Below are 13,908 nucleotides of genomic sequence, written 5' to 3'. Positions count from 1 at the left end.
GGGAGTGCGGAGGGATGGGAGGCCTCGGGCCCCTGGGGGTCTTCAGTCCTTTGTCCCTAGACCCATCACCCCCATGAGCAAGGTATATCCTCTGGCCTGTGATCTCCCCACAGCACCCCCAGCTCCCCTGGAGCACAGAGCTATCCCCTGGGCCTAGCGAGGGTGTGGCAGCCCTGCCCTTTTCCCAGGGCCCTGACGCACAGGACTGAGGTCAGACATCCCCCATGGCTCTTCCAGGACATGGAGCTTGCCCACAGGGAGCTGCTCAGGTCGCTTGCAGGAGAGTCGTCCGGTGGCACCACACCTGTGGGCAGCTTCCACACCGAGGCGGCCAGATGGACAGACCACTCCCTGTCACCTCCAGCCAGGGAACCTCTGGCCTCTGACTCCAGGGACAGCCATCAGCCAGGGCCATGCTCTGAGGACGGTGAGGGAGGTGATGCCCTCTGGGTACCCATGTGGGGCGAGTGGGGGGTTCCTCATCCGCCCCCCCAGCATAGTTAATTCATATACTCAACTTCAGAAAGAGATCTTTTCAGGGAAACCCTACAGAAGCCCCCCCTAAAAATGGGAAACTGTCCTTGGATTAGAGAGAGAATGAAGCAGGGGAGCTGGTCTCCCACCTAAAACCTGCTCTGGGCTGGAACCAGATGCAGGGGGTGAAGGTAGCAGCACACAGCTACCCATGACCTTGTCACAGAGGGATGGCACTGGAGGAGGCACTCGCACGAGCACCACAGTGGGTGGGGGCGTTAGAGGGAGGGTCACCCCAGGCCAGCTCCTCACAGTCCTCCCCGCCGCATCCACAGGCTCCAATACCCCCCTGGAAGATGGCACAACACACGCAGCCTCATCCCCGGGACTGTAGCTGTGCAAACCTCCAGATTGCCTGCATCATCCCCACTCCTCCTCTGGGGACCGGCCCAGGGAGGGGCACATGGCAGGGAGACCCCAGGGGAGCCCCGCATGTCCTTGGTCTGCTCATGTCTGGGTTGAGTTCCAGTGTCTTCTCCCTCCAGCCGTTCTCCCACCCCCCCACTCCCCCACCAGGGCCTCTCCTGAGCATGCGGACTGCATCTGCAAGGCCCCCAGACACACAGGTGAAAGGAGGAGGCTCTGTGTACATGCACTTTCTTCCTCCCTCCTTTGTAGGACCCCAGGGCTGAGGTGGGGTACCTCCGCCTCTCCCTTCTTTGTCACTTTGGTTTCCTATAAATATGTATGTACTGTATGTGCATCTTGCTTTGTAAATAACTTTGACCTGTTTTGTTTCTGTTCCTGGGGGGCCAGAGGCAGTTACAGAAGGGACAGCTCACATCTCCTAGTTACAGCCCCACCCAGAGTCAGGGCCCCAAGGGGGACCCAGCCCTGGGCACCCAGGTCCCAGCCCACCTGGCTTGAGAGCCCAGTCCCTGCGGCCTGGGCTCTGAGGATGCATCTTCTTCGGGAGAATCCCTGACCCTACTTCTGTCCACCCCTCCCCATTCTCTCCCTAGAGGAAACCAGTATATCAGGTACGGCCCTAAAAACCAGGCCCCAGGATGAGAGGCAGGGGGTGTGAATGCTGGAATCCCCATGTTAACCCAGGACCATCTCCAGAGCCACTGCAGCATTGGCCGTTTGTCCCATGCCAGCCCCCCCTAGAATATCCACACTGTGCTAGGTGTATATATACATATATATATAAATATATATATAATATATAAAATATAGAGATGGAAATGACTGTTTTCCTGTTAAAATAATGTATACTCTTTTTCTCATGGTTAAGTTTTTTTTTTGTTTTTGTTTTTGTTTTTGTTTTGTTTTTTGTTTTTAAGAAAAGTTAAATATTCTTCAACTCTGGTGGTATGTGTGTGATTTCTGGAGCTGCTCTGATAAAAGATCCTGTGGTGGCTCTCAGGATTGGGTGGAGGGCACAGAAGGCAGTCCCCAGACCCACCTGTGGCCACAGACTCCCCCAAAGCTTCTGATGTACACACACTGAGCCATGGTTTGGGTAGACAGTTCTATAGCCCCATGGCCAAAGCAGGAAAAGACCCAGAACCCATGGAATAAACTCGCACAGGAGATGGTCCAGGACAAAATGGGGACAGGGGGCATGTCAGAGGCTGAGCGTCACCATCTGTGGCCTCCTAAGGCCTCCTGACGGCCCTGGAAGCCAGCACGGCACCCACAGCCACATCCCTAGACCTCCTACCTGTCTGCCTTCACTGATGGACCAGGGGACAAACTCCCTTTCAGCTCTGGCTCCTGCTCCCTCAGACCTAGCACATGTGACCTGCCAACCTCATGAACTTGGGGTCCAGGCGGGCACCCAGAACTCCTACAGGGGTCATCGGAGCTGGAGGAGGACAAGGGCCCTGCAGCACGCTCGGTGGAGGGGCCCTCCAAAGCTGATCTCTGTTCCCTGCAGCAGCTCAGCAGCCAGGTGCCCAGAGGCACAGAGACCCCCAGAGTGAGAGCAGGGGAGCCTCACAGGGTGGGCATCTGGGCCAGGTGAGCGGATATCCATAGGCAGAGGGGATGTGGCCAGGTTAAATCTGCTGGGGCACAAAGGACACTTCTGGAAGCTCCCAGAGACCAGCCCCGTGCTCCCTGGGCCCATCCACAGGTTGTCTCAGGTCGGGCAGCTCTCCAGGCTTCCGTGCCCACCCACCATCTGGGCGTCCCTGCTTCAGACTGCAGGTGAACCTGCCAACACCTGCGGCCGAAGGTATAGGCTTCCGTGGAGCTTGGCCTTTGCTACACAGATGCGGAGAGACTTCGCACCCTTTCCAAAATAGCCTGCCCATTCTGCATGTCCTTGGCTGAGTCTTTGTCTCCTCCGAACCGATCAAATACCTGAGGCCCATGGGGAGATGTGGGAGAGGGGAGGCCAGGAATGGCAGAACTGGAGCCCCACATATGCCCCTTCTGCTGGTCTTGTGCATGTGGGTGCCAATCCCAGGTCTTCCCTGCACCCCTCCAATCTGCCTCTGAGACCAAAGGCTGAATGCAGATCCTGGCGCATCCCATGTCCTCCGGGGAGCACAGGTGAAGAGAGCAAGCAAGAAGCCTGCCAGAGGAGGCAGGAGAGCCACACTCCTGCTGCCTGGGGCCAAGGGCCAAGTGTGTCCCCAACAGAACGCAAACCCTTCAGCCATTTCTGGCATGACATGAACAGACGGAGTCCAAACATTCCACATAGTTCTGGAACCAAGTTTTCAGACCACCTCAGGGGGAAAAGTAGAGCCGTAGAGTTTGTTCAGAACCTGAGGTCTTCCCCCAGGGAGGCCAGCCCACCACACAGCCAGCAGGACTGCAGCAGCCCAGAGTCTGGGGAGAGGTGGGGTGGGGGCTAGGTGGAGGAAGCCATGCTGTCCTCCTCTCTGGGCTTGGCCTTACTGATGGGATCCCTTGACAGCATCAGCTCCTGGATCATGGTGTACGTGGGACATTGTGGGGAGAAGTAGTTTTTCTGAAGGAGGGAAAGGAGTGCCCATTGAGGAAGGATGAGGATCGGTCCCCTGGGAGAAGACATTTCCGGGGACAGGGTGGGGAGGGGCAGAGGGAAGGCACAGTGGTCCAGGCTGCCCGTCTGGCCGCAGGAGCCCTGGAGGCAGCTGTGGGGACCAGCATCAAGGAAACCCTGGCCCTGCTTGGAAGCAGGGAACTCACCGCCAGGGACAGGCACAGCAGCCCCACAGGGCCCTTGGTTGCGCTCTTGGACTTGGAGAACTCAGCCTGGTGCTGCACGGTGGCCAGGAAGCCCTCCAGCCCCACATCTGTGATGCGGTTTCCTGGTGGAGGGAGCGGCCCAGGTGGTGCCCCACTCCTCCCCCCACTTCTCTGCTGCCCCCTCTGCCCTTCCTGCCTCATTTCCCACCCACTTCTCTCTCCCAAAGCTAACAGACTGAAGCAGGCCCTGAGCTGCTGTCCCCACCTCCCTCACCCCCAGTGCAGGAGGGCCACCACCCTCACTGTGCCCAACTGTGGCACAACCATGTTCTACTCCATGGAGACGGGGCTGGTGACACCCCTGAGGCAGCACAGGGCCCCTGTGGCCCCGGGGAGGACGAGGACGGCGGGGGTGCTCGGCAGACATACGCATGAGGTTGAGGTGCAGAAGGACCTTGTTCCCGGGCATGAACACCTTCCCGTCTCGGTGCTCCACGGGTTCCAGGAGAGGGTTCACCACCTCCGATGCTTCAGCCACCAGCTGCTAAAGAAGAGGGACTGCAGCGGGTAGAGGGAGGCCGCCGAAAGGCCACAGGCCACAGCCCCGCTGAGGACCAGCTACAGGCCAGGCTTTGTCCCTGGGGGCCAGGGATATGGACGTGAGCCTGCGCACCCCCCACCCCGGAAGCAACCATGGGGAAAGTGAGCTGGGAACCAGAATGGGCACAACCCCAGCACAGAGTGCACACAGCCCAGAGGGGGCCCCAGCCCAGAACAGTCTCCTGGGGCAGCGGCCAGTACACTCAAGCTGGCAGGGCATGCGGTCGAGACTGGAGGAGGGGGAGGGGAGAGGAGGGGGTGGGGGAGAAAGACCATCCAGGCAAGAAAACAGCCAGAGCAAAGGCAGAAGCAGTCTTCGGCACTGGAGTTTCCAGAGCAGTGTGGGCGACCTGACCCCCGGGGAGATAGGGGAGGCCCACAGACCAGCCAATTGCAACAGCGGGTCAGGACAGGAGGGCCAAAGCAAACCCCACGGTGGGGATGGGGGTGCCTGGCTCACTCCATTGGAGAAACAAGCCTGCCACTTTAGATCTCGGGGTTGTGAGTTCAAGCCCCACATTGGGCATTAGATAGATTACTTATTTAAAAAAAAAAGTGGGGGGGATCCCTGGGTGGCTCAGCGGTTTAGCGCCTGCCTTTGGCCCAGGGCACGATCCTGGAGTCGCGGGATTGAGTCCCACATTGGGCTCCCAGCATGGAGCTTGCTTCTCCCTCCTCCTGTGTCTCTGCCCCTCTCTCTCTCTCTCTATGTCTATCATAAATAAATAAATAAATCTTTAAACAAAAAAAAAAGAATTTTGTTAAGGCAGCCCCAGCCCCTTTTTAAAGGCTCCCCAGGTCAGATGGAGGCCCGACTTTCCTCTCTGGCAAGATCTGGTCTTGGTGCCAGAGAGGACTCCCAAGAGGAGAGACCCCTCCATGGGTAGGGCAGGAGGTCTCCCGACGGAGGAGACAGAAGGTGAGGACACAGCCCCTGGGGCAGCTGGAGGGCTTGGGCAGGCAGATGCTGTGCAATCCGTAGTCGGGAAGGTTCTGGAGCAAGGTGCAAGTGGGTCCGCAGTGAAGGGGGAAAGGAAGGCTCCAGTAGCAAGACAGAAGGTCCCCCGGGGCCATGCATGGGCGGGCGGTACCCGGTCTGTAAAGGTGCCCTGCCTTCCTGGGGGGCTGCTGGCAGGGGCTAGGGGACAGGCTCGGCCCCTGGAGGGCCCCCCAGCACCTCCATCAGCACCTCCACCAGCACCAGTGCCTACACCAACACCAGCACTTGTACCAGCATCTGTACCAGCACCAGCGCCTGCACCAGCACCTGCACCAGCACCTGAATCAGCACCTGTACCAGCATCTGCACCAGCACCTGCACCTGCATCAGTGCTCAAGGTGGGGGGCAGAGCTGAGAGCACAGAGGAGGCAACTAGTGGGGCCTCCTCCAGCCTGAAGGGAAAGGACCGTGCTCAGCTCCAACCCCCAGTGAGCCGGTGTGAAAGGCGAGGGCACAAGGGGACAATAGGACATGAAGGGGAGCCAGGAACGTGCCACAGGGAGGGGATCACCACCCACCTCCCCTCCTACCTCGGACTCCAGCAGGAAGCTGCGCTTCTCTTTGTTCCCAGTCTTGGGTCCCTTTCCCTTGCTGGGCTTCTGCTCGGGGATGGTGACCTCTGGTAGGGGGACAAGAAAGCACAGGGCAGCCGGGCAGTACTGCCCAGTGGCCCCAAGAGATGCCCCTCAGACCTCAGGACTGGGGCCCAGCAGGTGGTTGGGTCCCTCCTCTCAGGGCAGGGCCACGGGGTGGTTCAGGGAAACAGGATGTTGCTGTGGTGGGGCGGGATGTGGGCCTGCATGGGTCTCCTTGCCAAGAAGACATGTGGCCCAAAGAGGGACAACGGCTCCAGAAGCTGTTCTGGAGGCAGAGGACAGGCCTCCCACAGCCAACCCGCTGCTCTTTCTTCCTGCACAGATGGGCTCTGGCACTTACTGCCCTTGCCGGCCTTGCTAGGGTCTTCTTTCTTAGGGGTTCCCTGTGTGGGTGACTGCCCAGACCCTGACTTCTCCTCCTTCTTCGCCACTTCCTATGGAGCGTGCAAGAGAAGCAATGGAAGCTCTGCCTCCCTGGAGCCTGAGCAGGTGTGGGAAGGGGGCCCCCTCTGATCCCTTCCAGAGCCCTCCTCCCTCTACCCCTGCTCGCATCATACCCACCCCTGACTTATCTTTTTTCTTGCTCTGGCTTTTTGGGGTCTTCGTCGTTTGGGTCTTGTCTGCCTTTTCTGCCAACGCAGCACTGCTGACCCCCATCAGGGGGTTCTTATCCCGCTCTGTTTTGGAATCCCCATGTCGGGAGGAGGAAGGCTGCACTTACAAAGGGAAGAAGATGGGAGAGGCCGTTGGCATCCCTTCCTCAAGGAGGAGGGAGAGGAGCTTCGGGCCTGACAGCGCTCCCGCCCCATCTCCTTGCCTAAATGCCCATGTTGTGGGGGACCACTCTGGGGGAACAAGCTGGGGTAGCGGCTCAGACTCAGACTAGGGAGGCAGTTGTAGGGCACTTTGACTGAACAAAGTGCAGGCACTGCTCCAAGTGCATTAGGTGAATTCACTGGGTCAGTCCTCTCCAAGGGGAAGCAGCCAGTGCGCAGGTGAGCCAACAGCCCCAGGGCCCTGGCTGCCGCCCAGCCGCTCCAAAGCTCTAACTCTGTCCACTCCCTTGACCCACGCACGGCTGCCCGCAGACACGCTGGGCAGCTGGGGCGCAGACATGCCCGGGGGCCATGGGGCTCACCGATCGTGAGCGCTCCTGCGACCCCTTCTCCAGCAGGAGGCGGCGGCGCTCCACCACCTCGGTGTGTGTCAGCTCGAAGGGGCGCAGGACCTGGGGCAGGGGGCCCGGTCAGACGCCAGCCTGGACCCGGGTCCCCACCCCACTGCCACCGCACCCACCTCAGCCAGCTTCAGGGCGCCCTGGTCCTGGATGCGGTTGTGTGCCAGGGACAGCCAGAGCAGGGCTCGGTTCAGCCGGAGGCCCTGGGGCAGTGGGGAGGACACGAGGACACCGTGAGCCCCCAGCTGGCCGCCCTGCTCCCCACTCCCAGTTCTGTCCTTCCATCCCCGCTCCTGGGTCCCACCCTCCATCCCTGCTCCCTGCCTCAGGTCCCCACACCCCCATCCTTGCTCCCAGCTCAGGGGGTCCTTGCTCCCCATTCTGTGGCCCCAGCCCAGGATCTCTTCTCCCTGGTCCCCACCAGACACACACGTCTGCGATGTAGCTGGCGCCTGCGTCCCCGATGTGGTTGAAGCCCAGGTTGAGCGAGACCAGGGTCCGGTTGCAGCTGTGCAGTGTGGACAGAGCCTGACCCAGCAGCTGCGCCCCATGGTCATTGATGTTGTTGTTCCGCAGCGACAAGTGCGAGATCCTGAGTGTGCGGGCAGGGGCGGGAGGGGAGAGCAGGCTCGCTGGGAACTTGGGGTGGGGTTCGCCTCTCCGGAGGGCCAGAGGGCCAAGGGTGGAGGGACAGCAATCGAGGGTCCGTGGGGAGGTGATGGAGGGTGGGGAGGGTGAACTAGGGCTGACCTAGCCCAGGAACCAGGCCCAGAGAAAGGGGGCGAGAAAAGGCAGCCTCACGTGCTGTCCAGCGCCATGAGCTTGTGATAGGACTGCTCAGGAAGCGGGTTGCCTTCCAGAGACACCTTTCTGAGGAGGAGGAAGGTCTGAGAACCAGGAGGCACCACTGTGGCCAGAGGAGGAAGGGGTCAGAGAGGACAGGTGGGTCTCCGGGGTGCAGCTTGGAAAGAGTGCAAGGATGGCTCTCCCACATAGGAAATTATATGGGACGGAAGTGTAGCCATGCCAATGGGATGGCTCCCCAGCGTTAGTGGCCTATGGTGACCTGGCCTCCTGGATGACTCCAGTCACCACTACCCTCCAGTGTCCATGCCTCATGGAGTCCCTGCCCCTGAGTGTGGCTGAACCTAGTGACTCACTTCTAAATGAATGGGATAGGGCAAAAGCAGTGAGATGTCACTTCTAAGTTTAAATTACAAACAGATTGTGGTCCCCACGTTAGGGGTTGGGGGCTCCCTGGCACGCACTGGGCTGTCTGCCTTCGGAGAGTCTTTGTGTGGGGGTGCTGCAGCTGGTCAGGGTCTTGGATGGAGCTCAGAAGCAGATGCTCTAGCCCAGTCAGGGCACGGCAGTCCCAGCCCCCAGCCACCCCAAGCTGGTGGCACCCAGCTCACCTGTGCCTGTATTTATCTCACACCATGAGATAATAAATATTGGTTATTTTAAGCCACTACATTGAGAGGTGATTTGTGATCCCTCCACAAGCAGTGGCTCCTCCCACAGCTCGGGGAGGTTCGAGGACGTTTTCTAAGTCATAACAAAAATCAAACTAATGGCTAGAAATTTCTCTACTTAAAAATGTTCTCTGATTTATTATCAATGCTCATCCTTTCCGGTTGGCTCACCTTTCACCTAAACCTGATCACATTCATTTTCAATTGTTTGATTATGTTGATCTATTTTTGTATCTTAACATGAATTCTACAGTTTTGTTTCTGCTGGATAATTTGTTTCTAGTTCCCGTGATGGAGACAAGATCCATTTCATGGCTTCTCTATGAAGAGTATAGAGGACCTCCAGCTGCAGAAGAGCCATCCCTGCCCTGGAGAAGCGTCCATCCCACCCACGGGGGAAGATGGGCAAGCCAATGTGAGGCGCTGAGGGTTTGTTCTGTGAAGCAGGTAAGTCAAGGCTGCTGGGGGGAGCCTGGAGAAGCATCGTCCAAACCAGCTTTGCAAACCTCACCTATAGCTACACAACTTTACACCCTGTTCTCACCCCCTCCTATTCCTCCTTCACAGCTCAGCTCAGCACACCTCCTCCAAGCAGCCTTCCTGTCTCCCTGAACTCCATCCATGAAATTGGGTGGCACTCCCTCTCTGCCCCCACTCCTTGCTGCCACAGTGTGCACACTGCCCTTGTAGCCCTGCAGTGCCTACCCTAAATCCTTCTCCTTCCCTCACCGGCCTGCCTGGTCCTGGAGGAGCCGAGGCAGCCCTTAGTCCAGTAGGCCCCAGGCAGTGGGGAAGAGGGAAAAACTCCAGGGAAAGAGCGGATGGTGGTGGGGTGACAGGGCACATAAGCCAAGCTCTCTAGGCTTGTGTGGAGAAAAGGGATGTGCTTCTTCTGGTCAGATTGGAGCTTCAAAAACCAGCTCCAGGTACACCACTCCCCTTCCCAAACTGTTCCCCCCCCCCCCCCCCGCCCTGCCCCCCCCCCCCCCCCCCGCCCCCAGACTGGGGGGGGGGAACCTGGGGCCCTCCCCCTTGCCCACTTCCCTCTGACCTGATTGTGGATGAGCAGAGAGGCAGGAGGGCAATGAAAGCCGTCAGGGTCTTATCCGTCAGCCCGACCTTCCACAAGCTGGACTTGGGAGGTACAGACACGGAGCTGGAGACTCCCCTCCTGCCCCACCGGCCCCTCCAGCACCTCCCAGCGGCCAGGCAGGCTTCCGGGCCCCCTCAGTTCTACCTCGCAGGCACCAGAGGCTAGCCCCACGCTGGCCTCTGCCCTCCACACCCCTGGGTCCCCTCACTTGATGGCCTGCAGCTGGCTGAGCGGAGGCAGACATTTAGAGAAGATACCCAGGATCCGCTCCTCCACCTTCCAACCTGCAGGAGGAGGAGGAAGGCGCCTCAGGCCTGGGGAGGGGGGAGGGGCGGGGGGTGGGGGGGAGAGACTCACCACGGATGTAGATTTCCTTCACCGACTTATCCTCGGGCTCCAGCTCCACCTGGATGGTGGGCCGGAAGAACACATACTTGCTCTCCAGACTGCTGAGGCTGCAAGACGCCGACAGGCGCTGATCGTCTAGAGGCAGAGGTGCGAGGAGACGGGTCAGGACGGAGGAAGCAGAGCCCCTGGCCTGGGGGGGCCAGAGGGGAAGACCCCTCAGGTTGGGGGGGGCGCTAGCCTGGAGGTGCTGCCTCTCGGGCCAGGCCAGTTGGGCTGGGGTTCGGGAGGAGGGCGAGAGACTCAGCCGCTGCCGCCGCCCTCACTGCCGCACTGGCTGCCCTGCGCCCCCGCCCTTCGCCCGCCTGGAGACGGGAGGCTGGGTGGCCCCGGGCGACCCGACCCGGGCAGGCACCCCGGGCCCCTCCGGCACTCACCCAGGGCCGGCTTTTCCGACATCGAGGCCGAGGGGACGAAGGCCGGGTGCGGACGAGGCCGGGGGACGACTTTGGGGAAGTCCGCGTAGCCCGAGCGCGTGCAGAGCTCTGCGAAATCCGTCTCGAGGACCCCGGTGCACTGGTATTCCTCTGCCGGGCGTCGGGAGCGTCGGGTGGCTGTGCCCCCCCCCCCACCGAGGGGCAGCAGCGGGAGGCGGGGACCCCTCCCCCCCCCCCCCCCCCCCGCGACCGGGACCCCCGCCCGCGGGCCCCTCCTCCAACGCGGGCGTTCTTACAGCCACTTTTCATTTTTATTTAAAGATTTTATTTATTTATTCATGAGAGAGAGAGAGAGGCAGAGGGAGAAGCAGGCCTCATGCAGGGAGCCCGATGTGGGACTCCAGGACCACGCAAGCCCTGGGCCCAAGGTAGGCACTAAACCGCGGAGCCACCCAGGGATCCCCTACAGCCACTTTTTAAGCCTGAGATGCGTTGTAAAGACCCGCAGCTGAGAACACTTGAGTGGAAACAGCAGAAAGTCCAGACCCCAGAGAAAGGGGGCCAGTGGGCATGGGGAGTGTACACAACTGGGGCACCTAACCTCCGTGAGGGCACCTCCACCCAGCCACTGCTCAAGGCCGCTTCCCCTCAGCTGCCTGCCCCGGACTCCGCCCCCCACGTACCCCCTGCCCCCCACAACGGACTCCGCCTCCCACCAAGCCCACCCCACCCGCTCAGCTTCCTCTGGTGCCCTTGCTTCCCCAGGGCGCCTAGGGTCACTGGGAAGAAGTAAGGCCTGCTGCCAGCAAAGGTAGGAAGCCAGGAGCACCTCTCCAGTCCCACCCCCCTCCTGCCCCTTGCCCAAACACCCACAGGAGTCCTGCACTTTTATTAACTCCACAAGCAGCATACAGCACTTACTCCTGTCCCACACTTCTCTAAATGCTTTAGAAGTATCAATTCATTCTCAGAGTTACATTAATGCAGACAGCCGCCCACCACATCCCATCCTGAGGGCTATGCAGACCTGGCTGGGTCCCTAGAGGTCCCTTTCTGCTTCCCCATGGGCATTCCAGGAAGAAGTGGTTCCTGGAGGTGGGAAGGGGTGTCCCTGGCCCCAGGGAAAATCTGGCACCCCGCCATCAGGGGAGCACAGATACACAAGACACCTTAGCTCCACGGACACGGTGGTGGAGAGGAGGCTCAGGGAGGTGGGGTAACCCCCTTGCACAGCTGACTCCCACGCACTGCCCGCCTGTCAGGTCATTCCCCCTGCTGCGGGAGCCCCTCAACCCTCCCGGCTCCACGAACACCATCTTTCTCTACACAGGCATTCTCAAACTCCAGCAACACCAGGAAAGGCAGTCAAAACCGCCCCCCCACCCCCACCCCTGCCCCATTCCATGAACTAGGTGGAGTCTGGGAATTTGCATTTCTACAAGCTCACAGTGAGGCCCCAGCTACTGGCCCAGGGACAGCACCTAGAGAGCCTGCTCTAGAACCACACCTAACGGAAGTTGGTGAGACTTGGAAAGGCTGGATCTACGCTTGAGCTAGTGGTTACCTGGGGGACAGGGCAGCTCTAACAGGGCTTGCTCCTGCTCCCTCCCTCCCACACGGACCTTGCCGGTGCACTTCTCAGTGCACTTCTCAAGAAAAGGAAGCCAGCAGATGGGATTTCCTCTAAACCCATAAACCCTTCTACAGCTGCCATCACCCTCTACCCCCTGCATCACCGCCCCCCCCCCCCACTGCACACAATGCCGCCCTGACTGTCCTGTTGCCCTGTCTCAGCCTCCCTGGGCAGTGGTCACCCCATTCTCTCCCACCTGTCGGCCCAGACCCCCAGGCCAATAGGACTTCCCTGCCAGCTGTGCCTCCCCTAATATCTCCAGGCTTGGTCCTGCATGCTCTGCTCTTCTCTGGTTACACTTCCTCCTGTCCCAGTGGAATCTCTTTCCTCCCCAGGCCTTAAATAGGCTCGGACCTCAGCAGCTCCCAAAGCGACATCTCCAGCCCTATCCTCCCTTGAGTGCTCCCGATCTGTGTGTCCAGCTGTCCAGCTGACATCACCTCAAACCCTTTCCCTCTCAAAGCAGACGGATTTGAATCCAGAAGCCTTCCAATAGGGGTGCCTGGCTGGCTCAGTTGGTAGAGCATGTGACCTTTGATCTCAGGTCTGAGTTCGAGCCCCACATTGGGTGTGAGGCCTACTTAAAAAAAAAAAAAAAAAAAGCCTTCCAACAAATCCCCTGCCTGGATCACCCATTTGGGTTGGGGTTCTTTCACATGCAGTAATAGAGAGCCACATGCTTACTTGTACTCTGCCAATGATTTTCTTTGCCCAGAAAATGTGAATGGACTGTGTGCATATTGTTCTCTCCGTATCTAGAAAGTGATTGTTGAATGAGTGAGTGAATGAAAGTCAAAGACACCTCCTGGTAGGTTCCCTATCAGGTGTCCTATCACTCTCTCTTCTTCTCTCAGTACATCTTATCACATCTTATTGTATTTGTCAGTATCCCAAACCCCAGTGCGAGTTCTCTGGGATCAAGCTCAATTCAAACATCTATCAAACTGAGTTTCGGGGGCCAGGCTTGGGGTTCTGTGTGATTTGCTTCCTGAGATGGAGCAGAGAGCTGGTCACACGGGAGCTGCACAACGTGCATTTGTGAAGGACCAAAGGGATTTGAAGTTTACAAAACACTTTTTCACCAGCGTCTCCACCGCTCCCACATCTCCGCACTCTAGAGAGAGAGGGTGCGCAAGGCCACACTCCTAGGGACGGTTACCACGCAGAGCACCCTGTCTCGTGCCCGCCCGCGCTGAGCACAGCGCTCCTTAGCCCCACAGATGCCTCGATCGTGTCCCGGCTCGGCTGCCCCCGGCACCACAGCGTCTTTCCGCACCGGGGCAGCCCCGGCACCACCACCGCGCCCACCGGCGGTGCGCCCAGCCGCGCCGCCCGCCTACCGGGGTTCTTGGGCTCCTCCTCGCCCACTGGCGGCAGGACGGTGGCCGGCTTCTCCTTGGCCCCGCGGTCCCCCTTCTTGGTCACTGCGCCGGACGCCTTCTGGGTCCCGGGACGCGGTGCCCTGGGGGAGGTCCCCGGCGCGCTCGCCTCCCCCGACATGCCGGTGCGGTCCTCAGCGCCTCTGGGACGGCCCAGGGGGCCAGGAGGCGAGACAGGGCTCCGTGGGGTTCGCCCGGGGGATGGCGGAACTGGGGATCTCTACTCCGCCCCTCCCTGCGGCGTCGCCTCTGCGTCCGCCTCCACGACAACCGAGAGCGGCGGGCTGGCGGGCGGGAGCAACTGCAGAGCGCGCGGGGCCACCTGGGGGCGCCGCAGAGCCTCCGCTGGGGCCGGGAGCCCGGGGGCGGAGCCACAGTCGGGGGCGGGGCGGGCGGAGCTGCAGGGGGCGGAGCTGCGCGGGGGCGGGGCGGACGAAGAGCCGGGGGCGGGGCGGAACCGCAGGGGGTGTGGACCATCCCGGGGGCGGGGCCAGGGCGGGGCGTCCCGGGGGC

General features: G+C 60.2%; 2 protein-coding genes across 22 annotated transcripts in view; one reads left to right on the top strand and one right to left on the bottom strand.

Moving 5' to 3' along the window:
* Nucleotides 1-1,722, top strand: part of ARHGEF11 (Rho guanine nucleotide exchange factor 11) — an 86,279-nt gene extending 84,557 nt beyond the window's left edge. For 12 of the 16 annotated variants that reach the window (XM_072830040.1, XM_072830032.1, XM_072830044.1 and 9 more), the window contains 2 exons: nt 238-436; nt 810-1,722. In XM_072830040.1, the coding sequence (XP_072686141.1) occupies nt 238-436; nt 810-868 (258 nt within the window). In that variant the 3' untranslated portion in view covers nt 869-1,722. The remainder of the gene's footprint in view (nt 1-237; nt 437-809) is intronic. The other 4 variants (XM_072830042.1, XM_072830036.1, XM_072830035.1 and 1 more) reach the window with 2 other exon arrangements.
* Nucleotides 1,723-3,187: 1,465 nt separating this feature from the next.
* LRRC71 (leucine rich repeat containing 71) lies at nt 3,188-13,699 on the bottom strand. Of its 6 annotated transcripts, none has more exons than XM_072830047.1 (15): nt 13,357-13,699; nt 10,384-10,533; nt 9,959-10,084; nt 9,810-9,885; nt 9,560-9,637; nt 7,835-7,903; nt 7,466-7,625; nt 7,153-7,236; nt 6,995-7,084; nt 6,418-6,567; nt 6,197-6,290; nt 5,791-5,879; nt 4,090-4,204; nt 3,661-3,782; nt 3,188-3,460 (listed from the first exon to the last, which is right to left on the bottom strand). In XM_072830047.1, the coding sequence occupies exons 1-15, from the start codon at nt 13,514-13,516 to the stop codon at nt 3,341-3,343; spliced, it is 1,683 nt and encodes a 560-aa protein (XP_072686148.1). In that variant the 5' UTR covers nt 13,517-13,699; the 3' UTR covers nt 3,188-3,340. The 6 variants fall into 6 exon arrangements, with proteins under 6 accessions (XP_072686148.1, XP_072686149.1, XP_072686153.1 ...); XM_072830048.1 differs by having other exon boundaries at nt 4,090-4,201; XM_072830052.1 differs by lacking the exon at nt 13,357-13,699 and adding an exon at nt 13,099-13,243.
* Between the last annotated feature and the right edge of the window lie 209 nt (nt 13,700-13,908).

The sequence above is a fragment of the Canis lupus genome, chromosome 6 (genome assembly GCF_048164855.1).
Source record: "Canis lupus baileyi chromosome 6, mCanLup2.hap1, whole genome shotgun sequence".
Classification (NCBI taxonomy): Eukaryota; Metazoa; Chordata; class Mammalia; order Carnivora; family Canidae; genus Canis; species Canis lupus.
Note: the sequence above shows the minus strand (reverse complement) of the source record. Positions and strands in the feature narration are given on the sequence as shown.

Bases quoted from the DNA above. Each gene is read 5' to 3' on its own strand.
- LRRC71 (XM_072830047.1), bottom strand. From the start codon at position 13,516: ATGTCGGGGGAGGCGAGCGCGCCGGGGACCTCCCCCAGGGCACCGCGT. The intron at 10,534-13,356 runs GTAGGCGGGCGG...GACGCCCGGCAG, and splicing joins GGAGGAGCCCAAGAACCCCG to AGGAATACCAGTGCACCGGG. The intron at 7,237-7,465 runs GTGTGTGTCTGG...CCACTGCCCCAG, and splicing joins GCGCCAGCTACATCGCAGAC to GGCCTCCGGCTGAACCGAGC.